This window comes from Porites lutea, chromosome 2 (assembly GCF_958299795.1).
Source record: "Porites lutea chromosome 2, jaPorLute2.1, whole genome shotgun sequence".
Taxonomy (NCBI): Eukaryota; Metazoa; Cnidaria; class Anthozoa; order Scleractinia; family Poritidae; genus Porites; species Porites lutea.
The window spans coordinates 35,174,518-35,196,993 of record NC_133202.1 but is presented as its reverse complement, the minus strand read 5'-3'; the positions used below and the strand labels follow the sequence as shown (position 1 = coordinate 35,196,993).

Sequence of the window (22,476 nt, the reverse complement as noted above, 5' to 3'; positions counted from 1 at the left end):
TGTTCGTATAAAAGCCGATCGACCCAGGCAGATATTACGCATGCTCAATACGTCGGCGTCTGTTTGTTTTCCTTTTGGCGGGATTTTTTGCGGCACGTTTGTCGGTGTATGTGTTAGATCTTGGCGCGAAACTTCAGTAGCTGTGAAACGTGAATTGCTTGGTTCATCAGACTCTTTTTCGACTGAACGTTTATTGTCGCTTCCCCTTTTTCGGGCAATCCAGTATCCAGGAAAATGGTGAGTACATTAAACTGTATAAAAAAACCTGAAAAACCCTAATCAGGTCACGTTTTAGTTCGTTTTTTAATAGCAATTATGGTGATAGGTAAGCTCAACGGTTCTACTTAAATCGGTGAGAAAAAATGGTAAAAGTTTACCTTCTTCATTCAGGTCGAATGCAGCGTTCAAGCCAGGGAATTGTTCTCTTAGAACTTCTTTGATACATTCGCAGCGTAAAATTCATTTTATCTTTGTGTCTGCGAACTGGAACTGATACAACTCGATCGGGCTCAGCTAGTGCATTTCAAATAAGAACGCGACAATAAATGCTCATCCTCGGTGTAAAAACCTGTAAAGTTTTTCTTTGTTTTCTAGCTATTGTTTTCCTTGGCTCTATTGTGTTGACTTCTCAGTGGCTCCTTTGTATTCATTGTTTTACGTCACTCGTGAGTTTCACAGGTTTTTACACCGAGGTAAACCCCAATAAATACTTAAGCTTATAAGCTTCCAGTGTAAAAGACTTGAGAAATTATTAATTTTCAGTAGTCATTTTTAATTCTAAAAGAGCGTCCTGTAGTTAAGGATATTTAAAGGGAAAAATACTAACAGAGGACGAACTGAAACGTTTTAGACTTTTTACTGGCTTTCTCGCAGTCGACCGGCTTGTCACAAGTCGATCACGACCCGATATGACTTTCACAGCATCGGGAGTAGAAGCGTGATCATTTGAATCTTGACATCCATGGTTCCTGTCGTTTTCTTTTAACCTCAGTGATTTATAATTTCTGCAAATATGTTCTTCCACGTTCATGACTCGCATTTCAATTTTGTCATTGATTTCAGTCTTTTTATGAAAAGGCTTTGATATATTCACCACTGGTCACCAACAGAAACTATAAGTAACGCCTGATTGAACAACCGCTCATGTGTTTCTGTCACCGATTAATAACTAACTTTCTTTAGTATAACTAACTCACAACTTTTTTACTACTTGTTAATCGTTCTCGGCGAGGGCAAAATTGATATTGCGAACGTTAACCAAAATATATACCCTTATATATCCCTGACGATTGCGTCGAAGTAGTACAGTTCCTTGAAATAATGACTTTGGTGAGTGTTCTAAAATTTTTGTGCCCCCTTTAAAACATGTTTGAAATTAACAAGCATCAACGCTGTATTACCTTGACTGCCGGCATGGGTAACAGGGACTGTGAACGGAGACCGGGCCGCCATTTCTTGTATTTCTTGGATCAAAAGTAACTAACCGGGAAGGTAGTTTCCCATACATGTGCACATATTCCTGTGAGCTTCAGGCTCAGGTTTTTGTTATTCATGATTCCAAACAAAAAAATGGGACCCACGACTGGTGTCTCAGATTACCAAAACTATTAAATGTGTGTGCTTTTCTCTGACATCGAAAGAGCAAATTTGTTTACATTGTGCTAGAATACTTTCATAACTTTTTTTAACTACCCCTTGTAGGTGAAACCAAATGGCTTTGCAGTAGTTGAATGGAATCGACCAAATGGAAGAAGTGAATTGGAAGCGATTATTGTGAAGAAGTTAGCTGTCAAGGAAAGTGTAAGAGCTGGGGCCATTGCTGAAATGCAATATGATGGAGAAATTTGGAGGGGAAAAATTCTCTCTCTCCATGGTAAGACTAATAGTTCAAGTGATTTAAGCTGTCATGAGCATGTACTTGTGCATCTGTCAGAACTCTGGACCACATAAGAAAAAAAACTTACTGATAATGATAATAAATATACATTTACAGTTGTAAAGTGATGACTGTTATTTTGCCTCTGCATGAATGACTGCTAAGAGGGGTAAAGAAATCGTTCTTTCTCACACAAAAAAGAGTCCTAACCCTTTTTTTATTAACTGGCCTTTTTCAGACAGTATGAGTGATGCTAGAAGTGTTTTAGACAAGGAGCTTGGAAATTCTGGAACAGAAGAAAACAGTTCAAACTGTGAACAGAATTCATCCCCCAGTAAGAAGCAGAGAAAGAGAACAAAGAATAAACGACTTGATGGATATGAAACCAGTCAAGGTACAGTAAGCTGTTATTTGACACTAACAGCATATAATGGTTTAAAGTCACCGCGAAAAGGGAACTACATGTAAGTGTTATAAAAAACTAGTCACTGAGGACATTATTGAAGGTGGTTGCTCCTTGTTCCCTTAAATTTCAATTTACAGAGGTAGATAATAAAATAATAATTATCAAAGTTCTAAAAACATTTAACCTGTATAACCGCCCTGTATATAGCGGTCACCCTGTGTATTACGGTCACCGGACAGGTTCCCAAATATTAATTTAGCCGTATATTGTCTGTGTAGTGGACCTGTATAATGGTTACCTGGCCATTTCCCAAGGGTGACTGTCATAAACAGGCTTGGCTGTATTTTGTTACAGCTACTACAAATTCATTGTTTTTGGGAGACTCAATTATTCAGACCTTTTTCTTATACATTATTATTTTATCCTGTTATTTCTTAAAGATGATGAACCTTCCAAAAAAAAACCCAAGACCTCTGAGGGCAGAAAGAAAGCTGGAGGAAGCAAAGAAAATGACAGTGAAAGTCAAAATAGGAAGAAAAATGCCCGAAAAGATCATGATGATGCAGCAGAAAAGGAGCGAAAGCGAATTGAAAAGGAGCAGGCAAATAAGCAAAGAGAAAAGGAACGGCAGGCCCTTACTGAGCGAAATAACATGTTGCTAGAAAGGATGACTGCTTTGGTGAGTAATCAAAGTGCAGAAGATCCCTTTGATTCCGATGTTGTCTCAGAGTGTGTGGATCTCACAACTTCATCAACACCACCATCAAATCCTGTTCATCGTCTTCAGAACACAGTAAATGAGTTACGGAGTGCCACACCAGAAAGAGTGTTGTCAATCTCACAGCTTCAAAAGACACTGGACATGCTGCAGGGCAATTCAGAGGACCCACCAACCACACCATCTATTTGTCAGACAGCAATTCCATCACTGCAGAGAACCTCTCTGACCACACTGCAGGATGTGTGGGAAGAACCAGTATCCACAACACCAGTTCAGCAGATGCCAAATTCCACCACACCAGTGTCAAGATCTCCTCTGACAACTCTGCGTGGCAGATTAACAGAAGTGCCACTGTCAATACCAAATCAACAGAAAGAAGCCACCATTTCAGGAGCACAAAGAACCCCACTGACAAACACACCCAGAAATTTTCCAAACAGAAGACAAGACTTAGTAGCCAGACCAACTGTGGGTGGTAAATGCCCCAGACGAGTTCTACCACAGCCGCTCTCAAGTTCAGATGAAGAAGAGTATTGTCCATCATGCGTAACACGCAAAAAGAGAGTGAGGGAACTTGAAGATCAATTAAAGAGCTTGCAAGGTCAAGGTATGTATGAGGAAGTTTATGTGATAATCCCTGAAAATTAAAGAATGAGAGTTAAAAGAAAACAAGCAGTCTTGTTGTGAATAAAAGAAATAAGGGGTATTAGAAAAAGGGATGCACATAATCCAGTTAGTCTGCTTGGGGGCACCCTGTTTTGGTGGTGGATCGATCGATCCACTGTCTGGTCTTTGTCCACTAATTACAGTAAACACCTGCATATAAGAACCTACTTTTTTGAAGTCTGGCAAAATAGGTTCATGTATTTTGGGGTACGTATTGCCAATTTAGGCTAAGTAGGTTCTTAATTTTTATGAAGGAGATAATTGATCATTGAGTACCAGAAAAATAAATGAACTCGGTTAAATATGCAGTATTTATTCGTAACTATTATAACCTAACAAAACTATATAATTACATGCAAGGTGAACTTTCGATCTTGTTAATAACTATAGTCATTCCTATCATTATTTTTAAGTTTCTGATCCTCCAAGACCTGGAAAGATCAGTCCCATTCTAGCAGAACGCTTTAAGGTAAGCACTTCATTCACCATTTTAATCACAGAATGTGCATGCTATTGTAGACAAATCAGTGTAAAGTTTTTGTGCAAATCATGTAGTCGTCAATGGCTAATTTGATGTTTGCAAGAGGTTCGACCCTACTAGACCTAGTCAGGCTTACAGTTTAACCCATTTGCTCCCAGATAATATGCAGCAGAAAACCACTCTTTCGAGCCATTTAAGACCTTTTCTGGTTCTTACCAGGCTGAAAAGGATCTACAATGTAGATGTGAACTACCCGAAAGACATACTAACAATTCAAGTACAATGCTGATAGTTTCTGATGCTAAATTTTAGCATTGAAGTTCAGGCATCAGGTAAAAAAGTTCACTGCCTCCACGACTGTTTTTTTCACTTTCCCTCGTCCTCACCTCTTGCTTTCCTTGCCCTTTTTTTCTTTTACTTTTGTGGGGCATTTCCTTGGGCTAGTCCCTGCAAGCCACAACTTGCCCAAAGGGTAAACTGTAAGCTGACTTTCTTTACACGCCCTTGTTATGTGTCAAAGTTGTCAATGTCTTTTGAGCATTTGAAATGTGACATGCGGCAGAACATGTGGAATTATTATACAGGCTGTTCAGGTGTGTATGTCTATATAAAATTGCTATCATAAAAATAACATGGCTGTTTTTTCTTCTTAATTCCAACAGATGGTAGAGTTGACTCCTGGTTCTCAAGTTTTTGTGTACCAGAACCATATTCACCAAGCAATGGCCAGAGCGTCGTATAAGTCAGCGGCATCGTTTTTGTTAAACTGTTTTTACACAAACGACGAGCTGGTGGGGATGAACCTGACTGGAGCAAATGGAAAGAAATGCCCAGACAAGGAGATACTTCAAAGCATTATAGGTATGTGTGCAATAACATGATGACTATGTAAATTAATAGTCTCTCAGAAACTGCTTTTTTTTAATTTTCCCATCCATAAATTCACTACTCATGTTGTAATGATTTTTGACCCTCTTTACAGGATTTGTCATGAGAGAATACCAAAAGCATTCGCCAACTGAGTCCTCTCTGAAGCTGGCTTTAAGAAACAAGCTGAGTGCTTTGGAATCAAGAAAGTTAAAGAAGGATGAGTGAAAAGCTTAATTTTTTTTCTTCTGTAATATAATTATGTACGCAGAAAAAGTTAATGTTGTGACAGATAAGTAGTTGGCCTGATTCAGATTACTAATTTCATTGCAAGTTTGTTAGGGCATTCGGTTATTGTCCTTTTTCAGCAAGCAGTCTTTGGGTTTGAAATAATTATGAAAAAATATTTATTAAATGTTAAGTACAATATATAAGCTATTTCTACAGTGAAAATAATATTGTGTTTTAAAAATTATTGACATACTGTACGTCTGTTACTGTTAAAAAAGCTCCAAATAAAATTTATTGTTACAAGCAAATATTGAACATTTTTTAGTGAATTTATGTAGAGCCAGGGTGGTCATGCATGCCTTTGTCCTTACTGAAATTTATGGGTTTCAGCAACTTAATTTAGAAGTGTACAAATTGTATACTTTTTGCAAGTGTTATACAAAAAGTATACTTTTTGTGGTCTTTTCTGTGTATGAAGCATGTATACCATTAGTATACATCCTCTTGGAGAGGTATACTTTTTGTATACATCGGGGTGTTCCAAATTACTAGTACAAAAAGTATACATCAAGTGTATACAAAATGTATACATCAAGTATACCTAAAGTATACCCAGTGCAGTATACTTCATGTATGTTCGGAGTATATTATAAGTATATTTCATTTTGTTAAGGGATAAGTCAGGAATGTAGTAAAAGTATCAGGCTTCAAAGTTTGCCGTGCTCTGATGAAATACCTGATCTTAGAATAAGGTATGCGGGCATTATTGACTAAATGGTTAACTAAGTTTTTACTATAAAATCCAGTCTTAATCTTGATATCAGCACTAAACTGCTTGATTATAAACTCGTCAATATAAAACTCACCATAGTAGTTCGTTGGTGTTTATAAGAAAAGGACTCGATGATATCATGTATCGTGTAGATCGGAATTGGTTCTTTATTATGGATCAAAATTGATGGATAACATTTTGAAATATCAAGTGAGACTAAGTTATCTGGTTGATCATCTCTGCTGCACCACTGAAGCGCCTAAGGATAAAAATCATCTAACACTTGTTTAGTCTTGATATCATAGCTACTCTCAGGTAAAAAAACCTCACACTTGTTTGAATAAACTGGTTGCCATAGTTGTAAAACTTTGATTTGACCAAAACAAAATCTGCTGTCTTGAACTTATCATAAAGACGATCACAAATCTGTTCTCTAGTCTCATACATGTCATTTGACACGTACATGTTATTGCGATGGTCAAGAAACCTATCAAGCCGGCCATTGTTATTGAAATACAGGAATTCGACAAAGTAGTTAGTACCATAAATATATCGATCAATAACAGGCTCTGTTTTCTCATTTTCAGGTAGTACGATTATTTTATTACTGACATCCAGCTGCGCTACTTCCTCCATATCATTAATAACCACAAAATGTTTATGGCGCCGCGACCATTTCATATCACTCATATATTTCCACAAATTCTCAACACCTCCTTGCCTTTTGTAGCTAAAACCTCGAGCTTCTCATCAGTAACTGGTTAGCAGTGATTTTCTTTAATGAGATAAACCAGTATAATATCATGATGCATTGTTGTTGCTATGTGTTTCATAAACTTCTTATAAGTTGAATCATAGTCGTGGACTGATACATTCGGATGACACGCTCGCGCCCAATCAACCACCTCTTGTGAATTCATAAATGGAAAGCAAGAGGCAAATTCTTATAACTCATCTTTCAACTTCTCATAAGAATAACATTTGAATCCTTCTTGCCTCGACATTGTTGCCAGATAAAATCAATCATGCATGTATTATCTCCTCGTTGCTTAATTGGAAACTGTTTATCAAGGAAAAATGAGTTCAGTTTTAAAGCACCAACTTTCATGTTCCTGAATTCTAATGGTTTATGTATCAATATTTTAGCTCCTATATTAGCAATTTTCTGTGTTGACAAAATACTAAAATCATGCTGGAGTAACGTGTATACTAAAAACTTGTATTTATCCTCATCACTGTTTTTAGGCATTTCCATTTTGAACTGGCCAAACGCCTTGAGTGTTATCACTCTCTTTTTGGCAACGATATTTTCCACATCCGCATTAATCATAACCTATACCTTGTCCCGTTTGCCTGGCTTTCGATTTAGCCTATTTTCAAACAAATTCTGGAATGTACTACCAGGTGTATCGTGCTTCAGCTTACTCATGCGAATCTCATCTGTTCTCATGTCAAAAATAGAAATACGCTTTTTGTCTGACGTGTTAATAGAAGCATTTTGTTCTGCTTTCTTGTTCCAATATTTGACCTTATCTTTCACTAGAGATTGTGCTGCCAAGGTTTTTAATGTTGACATTAATTTACTGGGTTCTGGCAGCTTAGCAGGTTGTTTAATAGACTGTTCTATTTTTTCTGCTGGCAATTGTACTAATGATTTCGGCTTTTTGGGTTGTATCATTTGTTCTAGTTTGTTGGCAGATAATTCGGTCAGCGACTTTCGGTAGCACAGCTTTAGGCCTGACAGACTTTCTGTTCTTTAATTTAGCGGAACCCCGCGCCATTAACATGTCTATCTATTCATTTTTTGATAGTTGTGATAATTGTTCTTGATTCATATTACTATAAGTGTAGATAATCTTACTCTTGCTCATAGGCATAATTATATATAGCGATATCCTTTTAAATATGTTTCGTTTTTGCCATTAATTAGTGAACATAGTGCTGAGAGGCCCTTGTTTGGGGGGGGGGGGGGTATGTAATATTTGAGGATTACAGCCACTCTATTGCCTTAGGAATATTCTGGCACTTTTCATCTCTTTTTCAAATGTGACCCTCTTCAGGAATCTGATGCTAAAGGTGAAAACACGCTCACGACACGCTTGCACGACACGCTTGCACGACACGCTTAGCGTGCCGTAGATCAATTAAATTGAAAAAAACAAAGACGGACACACTTGCGTTTGTTTTGGTAAATAAAGACGCTAGACATTTTGTTTTTTTTTGTGTGCCATATGTCACGGTAAGTGTGCGAATCATAGCACGCTTAGCGTGCAGTTTGGGTAAGACACGCCGAACACGCTTGATTACTAAAATTGCTAAGATGATAAAAATGGCTTGGGTTTTCAGCGGATTTAATCAGCATTGATAACTGGTCGAAGTGAATCAAATATACTAATTGAGACTGTTTTAGCAGTAATGCACAGAGAAATGAAGTTGAATAAATTAGTTTAATATATTTCTTTAAGCCATTGTTGTTTAGATGGTTGTAAAACAAACGGCAACCACAAGAAAGACAACAGGATGATTACGGAATTTGGACAGTAAAACTGAAGCATACGCGATGTAATATTTCAAGAAGAAAAAATTTGCATACATTGTTTAAATACCGGTTTCGCTTTTTGTGTTATTGCCGCCGGATTATACTGTTCACAGTCCCCTATTTTTATCGTGAGATCGTTTAGATATACCGCGTCTTACCGTCACGGGTATCTTGATTTTCAAATGTACCGAGGGGGCGGGCGTCGGGGATTATAGCTCTGGCGCGGGGGACGGAGAACCGAGAAGAATAGAGGGACTGTAATAATATCACTGCATCTCGCGTTCACGAAGCGCGTTGTACCAGCAACCGGGCGTTTGATTGGTCATTAGACAATAGAAGTTAATTTACGTTGACAACAGGTTTAATCTAAGTTGCCGACATTGACAAGTCGTTGACAAGTCGACGTTTCCATAAAACGTACGCTTTCATACCATAAGGCACATCTTGGGCAAACACACGAAGGATTTTTGGTATTTTGATTAGGAAAATGTTTTCTTGTGCATGTTTGCCGATTTTATTTCAAGGAATGGCCCAGAAACATTATGAAATCACTGTTTCGCAAGGAGATATTTGTAAACACGCGTAATCGATGCTAAATGTGTCTGGCATGTTTTTCATCACCAGCGGAGTTCTTAATTAATGAGTGGTAAAAGGTGTGAAATTCCTGTCATGCCTCCTGAACGCGGGCTGCAGTGATGTTATTACAGTCCCTCGATTTTTCTCGCTTCCTCCCAAACCGCCCCCGCCCCCTAAGTAGTTTTGACACTCATGCAAGATGGCAGCCCGTAACACAAAGCGCTCGACCTCGATGATCTTATGGAAAAATAGACGACTGTGAACAGTCTACGGGCGGATCAATTAAGCAACATTGAAACCGTATTGGAATTTTGGTAGATCTAGAAAAGCAGGCTGATTTTCATTTGATCACTATTGCAATCGCTAAAAAATAAATACGATTTAGCGATCCTGGCACTTGATGATTTCTACTTGATCGCTGCGATTGCTGCGATCGGCGAGAAAGTGACTAAAGTCCGAAAGATCACTGTTTCTGAGAAAATTGCAAATGTGTTTTAAATTAAGGCAGTCCTATATTCTCAGTAAATTTCACAAATCGAAAAAATCCAGCTAATCTAAACTACCATACATCGATAAAGAAAAGTCAGTCTAGCGTTTGGTTTACGCTGGGCTCAGAAAACGAAACCATGTTTTGTGACACTTAGATTTTTTTTCAGTCCGACTGCCGGTGAAAGTTTTCAAAACACTAAATGACCGGCAGTCCTATTCAGTAAATTTAGCTTGACTTTTCTTAACCGACATATGATAGTTTGGTTTAGCTGGATTGTTTCAATTTGTGAAATTTACGGAGAATATGGGACTGAGGGTCATTTAGTGTTTTGAAAACCTTCACCGGCAGTCGAGCTGAAAAAAGTTCTAAGTGTCACAAAACATGGTTTCGTCTTCTGAGCCCAGCGTAAACCAATCGCTATACTTAATCGACATATGATAATTTAAATTAGCTGGGATTTTTCGATTTTGTGAAAGTTACTGAGAATATAGGACTGCCAGTCATCTAGTGTTTTGAAAACCTTGACCGGTAGTCGAGCTGGAAAACGTTCTATGTGACCAGGTTTTGTGTTCTGAGCCCAGCGTGAACCAAACGCTATTCTTGAGAACTATAAAGCATTTCAGGATCGCTTGACTTTTCTTAATCGACATATGATAGTTTGGTTTAGCTAGATTTTTTCGATTTGTGAAATTTACTTAAAGACAGGACTGCCGGTCATTTAGCAACCTTGACCGGTTACCGGCCATATAGCCACCATACTTTTCAAGCAACAACGTTTGTTCAATCAGATATTATCGCTGGGATCACTGAGGTAGAACTTTTTCTTTCTCGATAGTTCCCAAAAAAGGGTGCCGTTCATAATCATTTGCGGTTCCTTTTTGTAGAGGAAATTTATTTAGCTTATAGATAACACGCGTTGCGTGTTTTTGCACACACTGAAAGCGTGTTGTGCTTTTTCGCACGGGGCTTTTGTTTGAAAACTTTAACACGCTCTTTTGTTGGAGTTGCTCACGCTTAATTGTGTCAAGTGTGTCCTCTGAAACAAAAGAAATTGCTAATGAGGCAAGATTGCAAGCTTGCCAAAGCGTGTTAAAATACATTCTTTTGTTTTAAAGTGAAAGCGTGTGAAGGGTCACAAATACAAAAAATTATGTCCCAAACATAATTACATTTTTGCGTCAGGATACCTGTTGTTATCATGCACTGGCTGCGTGAACTGGGTACTAGGGAACATGTGATCGAGGATTGCTTTATAATACGTTGCGCAAATACGAGGGCCCCTTTCTACCTCTACACCATCGTGTGGCAAGTTATCTGGTCAAATTTTTCAGGCAAGTTCTTTTGCGTTTTTCTTTTTTGTCTGCATGGAACAGCCGAGGGTTCTGATTTTGGGTCACTCCTTTATACGTAGGCTCCGGGATTTTATTATTAGGAATAGTCCCACATATAACCTCAATTTAAACATTAAAACCCCGGTTACAATTCATTGGCATGGCGTTGGGGGTCGAACAATCGATAAGGTTAGGCGGTTTGATTTAACCGAAGTAGAACGTTTTAAACCTGATGTTGTAATTTTACAAATCGGTACTAACGACCTCACACGCCGTCGGTCTTCTCCAGCATCTGTTGGCTCTGCCATCGAGGATTTGGTCTGTTTACTTCATAATGAGTACGGGGTTCGCTTAGTTTGTGTCGGTCAAACCGTTAAAAGGCACCCGGTTGGGGCGTTCAATGCAAACGTACAAATCCTGACGCAGTACCTTCAAGGGGTCTTAGAACCGCTCCCCTTTGCCATATATTGGACGCATCGGGGATTTTGGCGGGCTTCCCGTTCATACTTGTCATACGATGGTGTCCACTTAAATACAGAAGGGCAGCATAAACTCTACAGGAGTGTAAGGGGGGCAGTACTGCATTGTTTAAAACGCATAACAACATAACGAATTTCTCGCCCAACCAGTTTTAATTTTTGGCAAGTTCTGGCCTTGGCCAAGGAGTTGCGTTCAGTGGGCTTTTGGTGTCTTTCTATGTTCTGTCCATGTGCTTTTGTTGCAATTTAATAGTTGCTTTGGGATTCTGTGCATTCCTGTGTGATGCCCATCCCTGATTTATGTCAATCATGGTCTTTGGAATTTTTTGCGTTATGTTGCCTGAGTGACAACCAAATCCGGCCGTCGTTGACGTGCCCAATTCACTCCAGCTATTAACGCTTTTACATGTGTATTTATTGCGTTCGACGTTAGGAGAACGCTTCGTAATCTTTGGGGATCCTGTGGTCGATGGGATACCTGTGCATGCCAGGCGTGAAGATTCGAGATTTTTGGTTACTTGGACGGGCGATGTTCAAAATCTGCGCCATTTTGAATAATTATTAAGCGCGCGCACGAATTTTAAGCCCAATAGCCGGCCAAAGAAATTGCGGGCTCACCTGGTGGACATGCGCACACAACTATTTTTATGCGCAAGCAACTATACCTCGTGCGAGTGCGCACGCAACTATACCTCGTGCGAGTGCAAGCTGCTCGTGCGTCCGTGTCGCCTCCGTTGATATCTTTGGATTATTCGGTAAGTTCATTTATTTTTCTCAAACTTCATGCGATGTTTCTTAAAAAGTTCATCGCTTCAACTTGTCAAAGCCTTACCAGGAAACTTTTTAGTACTCCAAGAGCATGTAGAAAGCCCGATGTCGGCGTTGTCCGAACTACAACAAACCGAAGACCTTCGCTGCTCTCCTGCTTTGAATTGATGTCCTCGAATTTGCCGAACAACAAAGCAAATCAACCGATAACTCTGACACAAAGTTGTCTCAAAGCAAATCTACCAAGCCATTGTGCTTTGACCCATAGCGGTCACAAATACAAACCAAACAAACCGAGTCATTGTACTCGGTGGCCATTGCGCCAAATGACCCGTTGTGGTCACAAAGCAAATAAACCGAGTCATTCTGCTCGATGGCCATTGCGCCAAATGAAAAGTGACAAAAGTCAAATGGTTACCGGGCTGATAAGTGGTGATTGTAGTTCACAAGATCATGATAAGGCTTTGACAAGTTATTCTTCTGAGAAAATTGAAAATCATAGTGTAACTATTTCTGAAAATGTTGAAGTTCGTAAGAAAAGAGTGAATTGTCAGAGGAAAAGGGACAGGGAACCATCTCGCGTTCCTGTTAAAATAATTCTAAAGGCACTAAGTAATACGAAGTCTAGGAATAGAATCAAGTCTTTTGTAAGACAACATCTTCCAGACAGTTCTTTTATCACTAATTTATGTAGAAATTACAACACCTGGAAATTCTGGTATACCAATGATCATTATTATAGTAAATTTGTTTTTTACATGAACATACAGAAAAGAAAATTTACAACAACAGATAACTATTCTACATGTAACTGTAGACAAACACATATCCGTGTGGCAGATTTAATGAATTCTGGTGGAAAAAGCTTTCCTCAAACTCATAATGATAATTCAAAATTAAATGGAGGTATGTCTCCTGAGAATGCTGTTAGTCATGATTTACCATGGGATTGTTTAACTGAAAGGCTTCGTCTCATAGGACTTATACCACATGATGTAGGTGGATTTGGAGATTGTTTCTTTAAATCAGTTTCGCACCAACTGTATAGGACTGCTGACTTGCATCTTGAAATTCGTATGGCTGGAATTGGCCATTTACAGAGTTACCCAGAATTGTATATTGAAAGCATTTCTAATGATCACTGGAATAACTATATTCAACAAATGTCAAAACAAGGCACATGGTGTGATAACATCATAATGCAAGCTGTGGCCAATGCATACAACTGTGTCATTCATATCACACAGTCTAATATAAATTCACCTGAAAGTACAATCTTAACTCCTGTTGCTGATCAGGATGGACGAAAGACAATATTTATTGGATATATTAACGAGTTGCATTATGTTTCAACATTGACTGACAAAAACAGTAGATATAAAAACAAACTCACATGCATAAAGAGAAAATTATCAGAAACCAATGAAAACAGACATGGTAGACTTCTTAAGCACAGAAATTACATGAAAAGAGTCAAATATACAGAAACAGCTAATGAAAGGGCAAGCAGACTTGAAGATAAGAGAGGCACTTATAGAAAAACAATGTCTGAAGAAACTGCTGAAAAGCGAAAAGAGAGACTTAAAAATAAGAGAGACACTTATAGAAAAAGAGTGTCTGAAGAAACTGTTGAAAAGCAAAAAGAGAGACTAAAAAGTTACAAAGACTCTTATAGAAAAAGAACGTCTGAAGAAACTGTTGAAAAGCGAAAAGAGAGACTTGCAAATAGGAGAGCCAGTTATAAAAGGTCTCAAACAATTTCTGCAGGACAAAAAGAGAGCTCTGCTGGTCCAGTTCACGAACAAAAACATGCACAAAATAACATGAACGATTTTCATAAGTCCAATCAGTATTCAGTTTGCCAATGCACTGTCTGTTTTGAAGCATGGCCATTGAAATCCAGTCCAAGGAAGGTTGATCACTACCAGTGTCAGAGGTGCATACGAGATAAACAACAACCAAAAAAGTTTTCTAAGGAAAATGACATGGTGCCATCATTAGTACCTTTACAACTGCAGGGGTTAACCCAAGTAGAAGAAATGCTTATTGCACGTGCACTTCCTGTTATGCGAGTTTACATAAAACCTGGTGGACAAAGGGGCTATTCAGGCCACTGTATCAATTTGCCTCAGGATATAGCTGAACTAGCACATTCTCTGCCTAGATACCCAAAAGATCTATCTGTTATTGTTGTTAAGATGAAAGGTAAAGAGAACAGTTTTAAAGATGTGACAGTGCGAAGGCAAAATGTAGCTGATGCACTACAATGGCTTGTTAATAATAACTCACACTACAAGGACATAACCATCAATCAAAATTCTTTAAATTCTTTACCAGAACATGGTGTTCCACATGGTCTTCTCTCGGTTGAAACAGAGAATATAGATTTGGATGCCACATGTGAACCTGACTTAGGTCCTCAAAATGAAGATGACATTGTTTATAATGAGGGTACTGAAATGAGTAGTTTTCTGCCTATTCCAGAGTGTCAGCAGCAAGAAATAGAAGCTGTGCGCCAACAATTGTCTAATGATTCTAATCACTTGCCCTGGCCAACAGTTGGCAGTGAACCATTAAACGAGTATGTAACTCCCTTTTTAGCAACAATGGCTTTCCCAACATTATTTCCAGATGGTAAGGGTGATCCTACTAACCCATCATTACGCCGAGATATACCACTCGGAGAAAGAGTAAAGCACCTTTTAAAGTTTGGAGAAAACAAGAATGACAAATGGGTATATCGCTTTGCTACTCACCCCAGATTTGGTTACTGGGCATTGAATATGATCCAAAGAAAACGTATTCTGCAACAGACAGGCATGTTCCTAAAACAAAACCCAGGAGAAGCTCATTTGACTGCTGAAGAGCTGCGGCAAATGGCAACTAGCAATAACACAAGTATGTTTATATCTAAGATATCACGCTATCTTAGTAACATTACTGGTTCTAATGCTTATTGGCACAAAGCTAAAGAAGATTTAAAAGCAATAATAGCCCATGCTGGAGCTCCAACATTCTTTTTCACATTCTCCTCTGCTGATATGCATTGGCCTGAACTTCATGCAATTTTTGGCAACTCAGTCAGTAATAATTCAACTGACAACAAACGGCAGAATGTGATTAACAATCCTCATATTACAGACTGGTTCTTTACACAGCGTTTAGAAAGTTTTATTAAATACTGGTTATACAATTCACTAGATGCTGAGTGGCACTGGTACAGATTTGAATATCAAGCTAGAGGTAGTATACATTGTCATGGTGTAGCAAAGCTGAAAAATGATCCAGGTTTATGTAAACTCTCAGAAACAGCTCTAAAAGGCTATTTGGCTGAAATGTCCACTAATACAGCTGAGCAAGTCAATATACTAGAACTCAATCAGCAGATAGTGGATGGGAAAAAGGCTTCCCAGGTAGTTTGTCAGTATGTAGATTGGTTATTGTCTACATATAATCCAGATCCACCAGATAATGGCACATGGGTGAAGCCCTCTATTCATCCTTGTCAAAAGCGTCACAAGGACCTTGTAAGTTTACAAGACTCTGAACAAGATTATGTTGATTTGTTGAATACTGTACAAAGGCACACTCGCTGTAGTACAAACTATTGTCTTAGAAGGAAACAAAACGAAACAGAACTGAAATGTAGATTTAAGTTTCCATTTGAACCTTGTGTTAATAAAAAACTAGAGTTTGAGCCCATTCATACAAAAGATCGAAGCACTCAATACAAAGCAAAGATCATAACAAAGAGGAATGATAGCAGACTCAATAATCACCAACGACTTCAGCTTCAAGGCTGGAGGGCAAACTGTGATATTCAAGTGATCATTGATTATCATGCATGTGTTGAATACCTTGCAAAATATGCTTCAAAAGGTGAACCAAAGTCACCTGTAATGAAACTTGCATTTAATTCTATTGTCCGTAATTGCAACAACAATAGCAACCCTACAAAATTGATAAAAAAAGTGATAATGAAGTCACTTGGCCAACGTGACTTCTCTGCACAAGAGACTATGCATCATCTCATGTCACTGAAACTTGTCAGCTCATCATTTAATGTGGTACCTATTAGTCTAAATGGTTCACGTAGAATCAAAACTATAACAAATGATGGAGAGACTGTAACCAATGACTCATTGCTTGATACTTACGCTAAAAGGGAAAAATATATTCAAACCATCCCAGATATAATGGCTCTTAATTTCATTCATTTTGCAACAAAATACAAACTTGTCAACAAAAAACTAACAGTTCAGCCTCATAACATGATTCCCAGAGTTTTTCCAGTATTTTCTTCCAATTCAAAAGGTCCAAATTTTGGACTTTATTGCAAATATCAGTTACTTAAGCACAAACCTTGGCATACTACACAAGACAATGCCTGGGATTGTCAGGAAGGCACTGATGAAATATACATCACAAAATGGAAGGAATTTCTACAAACACCATATGCTGAAGAGCATGTTCCTGACTGGTATGAAAAACTACAAAGTGTACAGAATAACACAGAAGAGGAACCAAATATAGAGCACTCTTCAGAAGAGCTTCCACAGCGTGAAGAGTGGATGGATTTAGCAGATCTCATACCTGGGTATTTTGTTAACCAAGATAATATAACACAACAAACCTCTCAGCCTGATTATGACTGGCAAAATGACAAGATTAAGTATGCAAATCACTTAATACAGGAAATGCCATCCTGGATAAAAACTAAGAAAGATACTTTGGATTCTACCTTTGGTTTGCAACAACAAAATATTGATGTTAATACATTCAGTGACATGCAAAGACATGCCTACAATATGGTGAAAGCACATTCTGAACAAGCCTGCCCTAAAGATCCATTGCTTCTTATTATACTTGGAGTTGCCGGTACAGGGAAAAGTTACCTCATTAATGCCATCCGAAACCTGCTCCAACACTCTTGTGCAGTGACTGCCACAACTGGCAAAGCTTCATTTAACATAAACGGATGTACAATCCATTCACTATTAAAATTGCCTGTTGGCCCAAGACATAACAAAGAATTAACAGGACAAGGGCTTGTCACATTACAAACCAAGCTGAAAGATATCAGTTATATCCTAATTGATGAATACTCTATGCTAGGACAAACATTGTTTGGCTGGATTGATAGACGCTGCCGACAAGCAACAGGCAAAAATGACGAAGTATTTGGTGGTAAATCCATGATATTAGTTGGTGACCCAGCTCAATTGCCTCCAGTGGCAGATAAGCCATTATATCATTCGAGACCCTCCAGTTCTACAGGTGAACAAGGCTATTTAGCTTATCACATGTTTGGCAATGTTGTAAAACTGTCAGTAAACCAGAGGGTTCAAGGCTTAAATCAACAGCAAGCTCAGTTTAGAGATTTACTCATACGCCTTCGCACAGGAGATTCTAATGAGCAAGATTGGAAACTTCTTTTGGCAAGACAGCCTTCCATAGCATTGAACGTGAATGAGTTTCAAGATGCCACTAGGCTCTATTTCAGCAATGAAGAAGTTGCTAATTATAACTTTGAACAGTTATCAGAACTTCATCAGCCAATAGCCTGCATCACTGCACGTCACTCTAGTGATATAGCTAAGAAAGCAAGTTCGGATGACATGTCAGGTTTACAACCGACCATTTTCCTTGCAAAAGGTGCACATGTAATGCTTACCATGAACCTATGGATAGATGTTGGACTTTGTAACGGTGCAACTGGAACGGTTGAAGATTTCATTTATGCAAACAACCAGCAACCACCAGACTTGCCTGTCGCTGTCATAGTAAAATTTAATGAGTATAGAGGTCCATCTATCAGTGATAGCATTCCACGATGTGTGCCTATATGCCCAATAACAATAACCTCACAGACACTAGATGGTTTACATGAGAGACAACAGTTGCCTCTCAAACTTGCTTGGGCAATCACAATACACAAGAGCCAAGGGTTAACACTGCCAAAAGCATGGATTGACTTTGGTCAGACTGAAACTACTGCAGGCATTTCATATGTAGCTATAAGCAGAGTGAAAACACTTTCATCTTGTATTATTGAACCAATGACTTTTGAAAGACTTAAGAGTCTTAAGAAATCCACTAATTTAAAATATAGACTTGAAGAAGAAAGCAGGCTATATAATCTAGCAAATATAAATTGATCCCAAGTTGAGTGATGCGAACAAAGTCACTCAACAGTACAGCACCCAAAATTGATTAATTAGAATAAATTGATTATACGGCCTTCAACACATGCATACATAAATGATTTTTTTTTATGGTTATAAATAGTTCACTTTCCAACTACATTTAAAGCAAAGTTCCATGTAATGTTTCAGAGTGTTGTATTAACTAGGGTTTAAAGGTATTTTAAACACCCTCCTAAAACATCTATACATCCTTTTTTTTTTTTTTTTCAACAGACAAGACAGAGATCTAATATGGCTTCAGGTATGTATCTCCCGGTCATACTTAAATATTATGGTTATACGTTCCTTTCTTCTATTAAACTAATGCTTCTTGTTTTAAAATCATTTTATAACCTTACCTGCTCTATATGCTCTCATTAATAAAACATATTATTTTGAACATCTAGGTATTAGATGTACACTGTTTCCTATCACTTTTGTCACCCTTTAATGTTCTCATGTAGTTATATGATACAATTTATTTTTCCCACACCTCTTGCATGTTGGTGGCGAACTTTGGCCAAAATATCACTGTTATTTGTACTAAAAATAATCTTAATTACAGTAATTAATGAGTGGTGAACTGCTCCTGTTTTGCTAAATTTTAACACTTCCCCTTCTATTAAGCCCTTCCTTTCTATTTAGCCCCCCCCCCCCCCCCCCCCCCAATGCGCCTTAAAACAATAAGCCCCCTGTGGGCTTAATAGAGGATTTACAGTACATGAAACAAGGAGACTAATATTTACACATATGTTTTTTTCAAATAACACAAGCTACCTTATGCAGTAATCCCATCCATGCCAAATTTATTACATTAATCTAAATATCTTTTTACCTCCTCCTACAGAAAAACAAGACATAACTTGCTTTGTGCATAATGTCTCACCAGTAAAAAAATCTGGACCAACAAGCTACTTTAACTGCCACCTTCAGACAGAGAAAGATCTCATTGGCAGTGTATGCTTTGCAACTGAAAAGAAGGAAACTCTTGATGCAATGGCCGCACAAAGATCACCGGTTAAAATTTCAAATTTTAACATCAGCAATAAGTATGGACGAAGTGATGTAGTAATAAACAGGAACACAACCATCACTTCAACAACAGCTGATTTTCCATACAAAGCACAAGATGATGTCACATCAATTGCATCCTTGTCAAAAGTAGCACCACAACAGCTAGTGTCAATAAAAGGAAAGATATCACATCTAAGTGCGACCAAAACTATAGTCATCCAAGATTCTCCTGTCAAAAAACAGGAAGGCTATATAGTTGATCCATCTGGTTACATAAAAGTTATTTTCTGGGGTGAGCATGTTGACAGCGTCACACCACAGTCCACCTATTTCTTCAACAACTTGAGAATGAAAGTATCTCAGAATCAAAGATACTTGAACACACCAAAACAAGATAATTTATACACCATCAAGGACGCTGAACCCTTCAAACAAACATTACCTGAAGTCAGTGACATCTCAACAACAACAGAAACCATTGGAGAAATACTAGGAATAAGCAGTGTCACCAAATACAACTGTTGTTGTTCATGTTCAAAAAAAGTTACAATCAAGGGAAAAATTGCAGTCTGCGATAACTGCAAAGTAACACAAAAGGCAACCAGCTGCAGTGTAAAGTGGACACTCAAGATCCATATCCAAAACTCCAAACAACCACTGCAGAAGCTTCAGCTACAGGTTTATCAAGAAGCAGTGCCAAAGTTGTTTTCAATTTGTCACTTAATTGCAAATGAAACAACAGAGGAGGAAATCACAGAGGCTGTCTTAAACCTAGACACAGTTAAAGTATGCTTTGACACGCAAACGCGAAAACTTGTGGACATTGAAAAAATTGCCATTTAACATGTTTTGTTGCATTTTCCTTTGTAACAAACCAATCTCTAGTAACTATTTAAGTTACTAATAATTCATGCTATGAGATACAAACACTAAAACTTTTAGATATCGCAAAAACTTTTATAGCACTTAATTTTTGAATTTCATATTAAACTTTCTTGAAACTATTCCATTTACTATTATTCATGTTACTGTTAGAAAAATTAGTCTCGCTCATTTAGTATCTAAACTACATTGTAAATGAGTAGATTCTCATGTTTTAATTATTGCATTTTACCTTGTGACTAATCGAGTTAGTATCATCCAGGGCCCAGTTGTTCAAAAGACGATTACTGCTAACCCACGATTAAAGCTTAATCAAAGATTTAATCTCTTTTGTTTAAAAAGATTTCAAAAGCTAATTATAAGCTGCACATGAAGTCAAATCGAAAAATAAAACTAAAGAGCAAGAATCCTTAAGAAAATCTCTTTTGGTTATTAATTTAACTGGAATAAAAATTGACGCTAACCCTGGGTTTGCTTAATCGCGCTTTGAACAACCCGGCCCTGGTTACTGTTAAGATAAGAAAAATAGTTAAACAATGCTATGACACACAAACACGAAATATTTAGACATGGAAAAAAATCTAAGTTTCATAGCATTTTGAACTTCATCACAGCTTCATGTTCCAGTTCTTGTTATAAAATTTAGTCTATCTCTTTCAGTTTTTCAAGATACTGAGTAGATTGACATGTTTTTTTACATTTTCTCTTGCAACTAACCAATCCCATGCAACTATTCAAGTTACTATTCATGTTACTATTAAAATTTTTTTGTTAAACTATGGTATGACATGCAAACACCAGAACTTTTAAACATTGCAAAAAGTTTCATAGCATTACCAACTTCATAACTTTCTTGAAACTATTCAATTTACTATTATTCATGTTACCGTTACAAAAATTAGTCTCACTCATTTAGTATCTGAACTACATTGTAAATGAGTAGATTGACATGTTTTAATTATTGCATTTTACCTTGTGACTAATCGAGTTAGTATCATCCAGGTTACTGTTAAGTTAAGAAAAATTGTTAAACAATGCTATGACACACAGACACGAAACGTTTAGACATGGAAAAATCTAATTTTCATAGCATTTTGAACTTCATCATAGCCTCATGTTGTTGTTATAAAATCTACTCTATCATTTTCAGTTTTTCAAGATACTGAGTAGACTAACATGTTTTGTTACATTTTCCCTTGCAACTAACCAATCCCTTGTAACTATTCAAGTTACTATCATTCATGTTACTGTTACAAAAGTTAGTCTCCCACAATCAGTATCTAAACTACATTGTAACTAAGCAGATAAACATCTTTGGTTACATATTTGGGTTTCACTATTAAAGTTGCTATTGTTCATGTTGCTCTTTAAATACTTCGTCTTTCTCATTTAATCTCTCAACTAATTTCCTCCTCTGTTTTTGTATGATTTTAGCTAAATTCATTGAACTTCGAACGCACTTATTAATCTTTGATTACTACTAGTAGATACCTATGTGATCGGCCCGTGACTGACGCTCTCACATCACATCTGATGAAATACGATTGTTGTAGCTGGTTAATGGGCATCCTGCATGTTTGAATTAGCGTACAATGCATTCTGCCCCCTTGATTCTCCTTGTTGTCTAATCCCGACTTTGCCTATAACATGTCCGAATTAACTCTAGCTAAGTTTTATAGGCCTTATTAATCAGCATGCCGCCACGAAGGAAATCGCGACGAACAGCAGCAGATGATACCGTCAACGTACAATTTGTTCCCGACCCGGTCGAAATCCCCCCCTCCCAAGCGGCCGTTGAGGCGTCTACATCTGGTGCGGGATCGGAGGGCCTTTCCGATGCAATGGTTTCGTCTATTGTAGCTGCAGTGAAGACGGCGATACAGTCGACCAACGCGGCCCAGAATTCTTCCCGTTCCATCAATCTGGTCGCCGACGCAGTGCAACGCGATGTGCAATCTCTTACCAATACTCCAGTTGGGGCCGTTGAGTCGTCAGGTAGCGAGACATTACCCAGTGCGCCTTTATTTTCTAGTATAGGTGTGCCCTTAGGTAGCCGCTTGAGTGCACGCCTAAAGAATAAGATCTGGGCGGAGGAATTCGTCAACTTTGGCTCTCTTCTAGATACGTCCCCTTATCCGGATAAGTTCGCATTATCTATCACCGCTCCCACCGCCGGAAATGGGTCTAAAACC

At 38.0% G+C, this 22,476-nt stretch overlaps 3 protein-coding genes across 3 annotated transcripts; all 3 read left to right on the top strand.

The window, feature by feature from the left end:
• The first annotated feature begins 120 nt into the window (after window positions 1-120).
• Window positions 121-5,267, top strand: LOC140928472 (uncharacterized). The gene is made up of 7 exons (XM_073378227.1): window positions 121-237; window positions 1,702-1,873; window positions 2,115-2,270; window positions 2,723-3,610; window positions 4,083-4,138; window positions 4,813-5,011; window positions 5,133-5,267. Exons 1-7 carry the CDS (start codon window positions 235-237, stop codon window positions 5,243-5,245), a joined length of 1,587 nt encoding a protein of 528 aa, XP_073234328.1. The 5' UTR covers window positions 121-234; the 3' UTR covers window positions 5,246-5,267.
• Window positions 5,268-12,177: 6,910 nt separating this feature from the next.
• Window positions 12,178-21,759, top strand: LOC140928473 (uncharacterized). Its single transcript, XM_073378228.1, has 3 exons — window positions 12,178-12,190; window positions 18,623-18,650; window positions 19,236-21,759. The coding sequence occupies exons 2-3, from the start codon at window positions 18,641-18,643 to the stop codon at window positions 20,243-20,245; spliced, it is 1,020 nt and encodes a 339-aa protein (XP_073234329.1). The 5' UTR covers window positions 12,178-12,190; window positions 18,623-18,640; the 3' UTR covers window positions 20,246-21,759.
• On the top strand, window positions 16,382-18,584 carry LOC140928471 (ATP-dependent DNA helicase pif1-like). Its single transcript, XM_073378226.1, has one exon. The coding sequence runs from the start codon at window positions 16,400-16,402 to the stop codon at window positions 18,359-18,361; it is 1,962 nt and encodes a 653-aa protein (XP_073234327.1). The 5' UTR covers window positions 16,382-16,399; the 3' UTR covers window positions 18,362-18,584.
• Window positions 21,760-22,476: the final 717 nt, after the last annotated feature.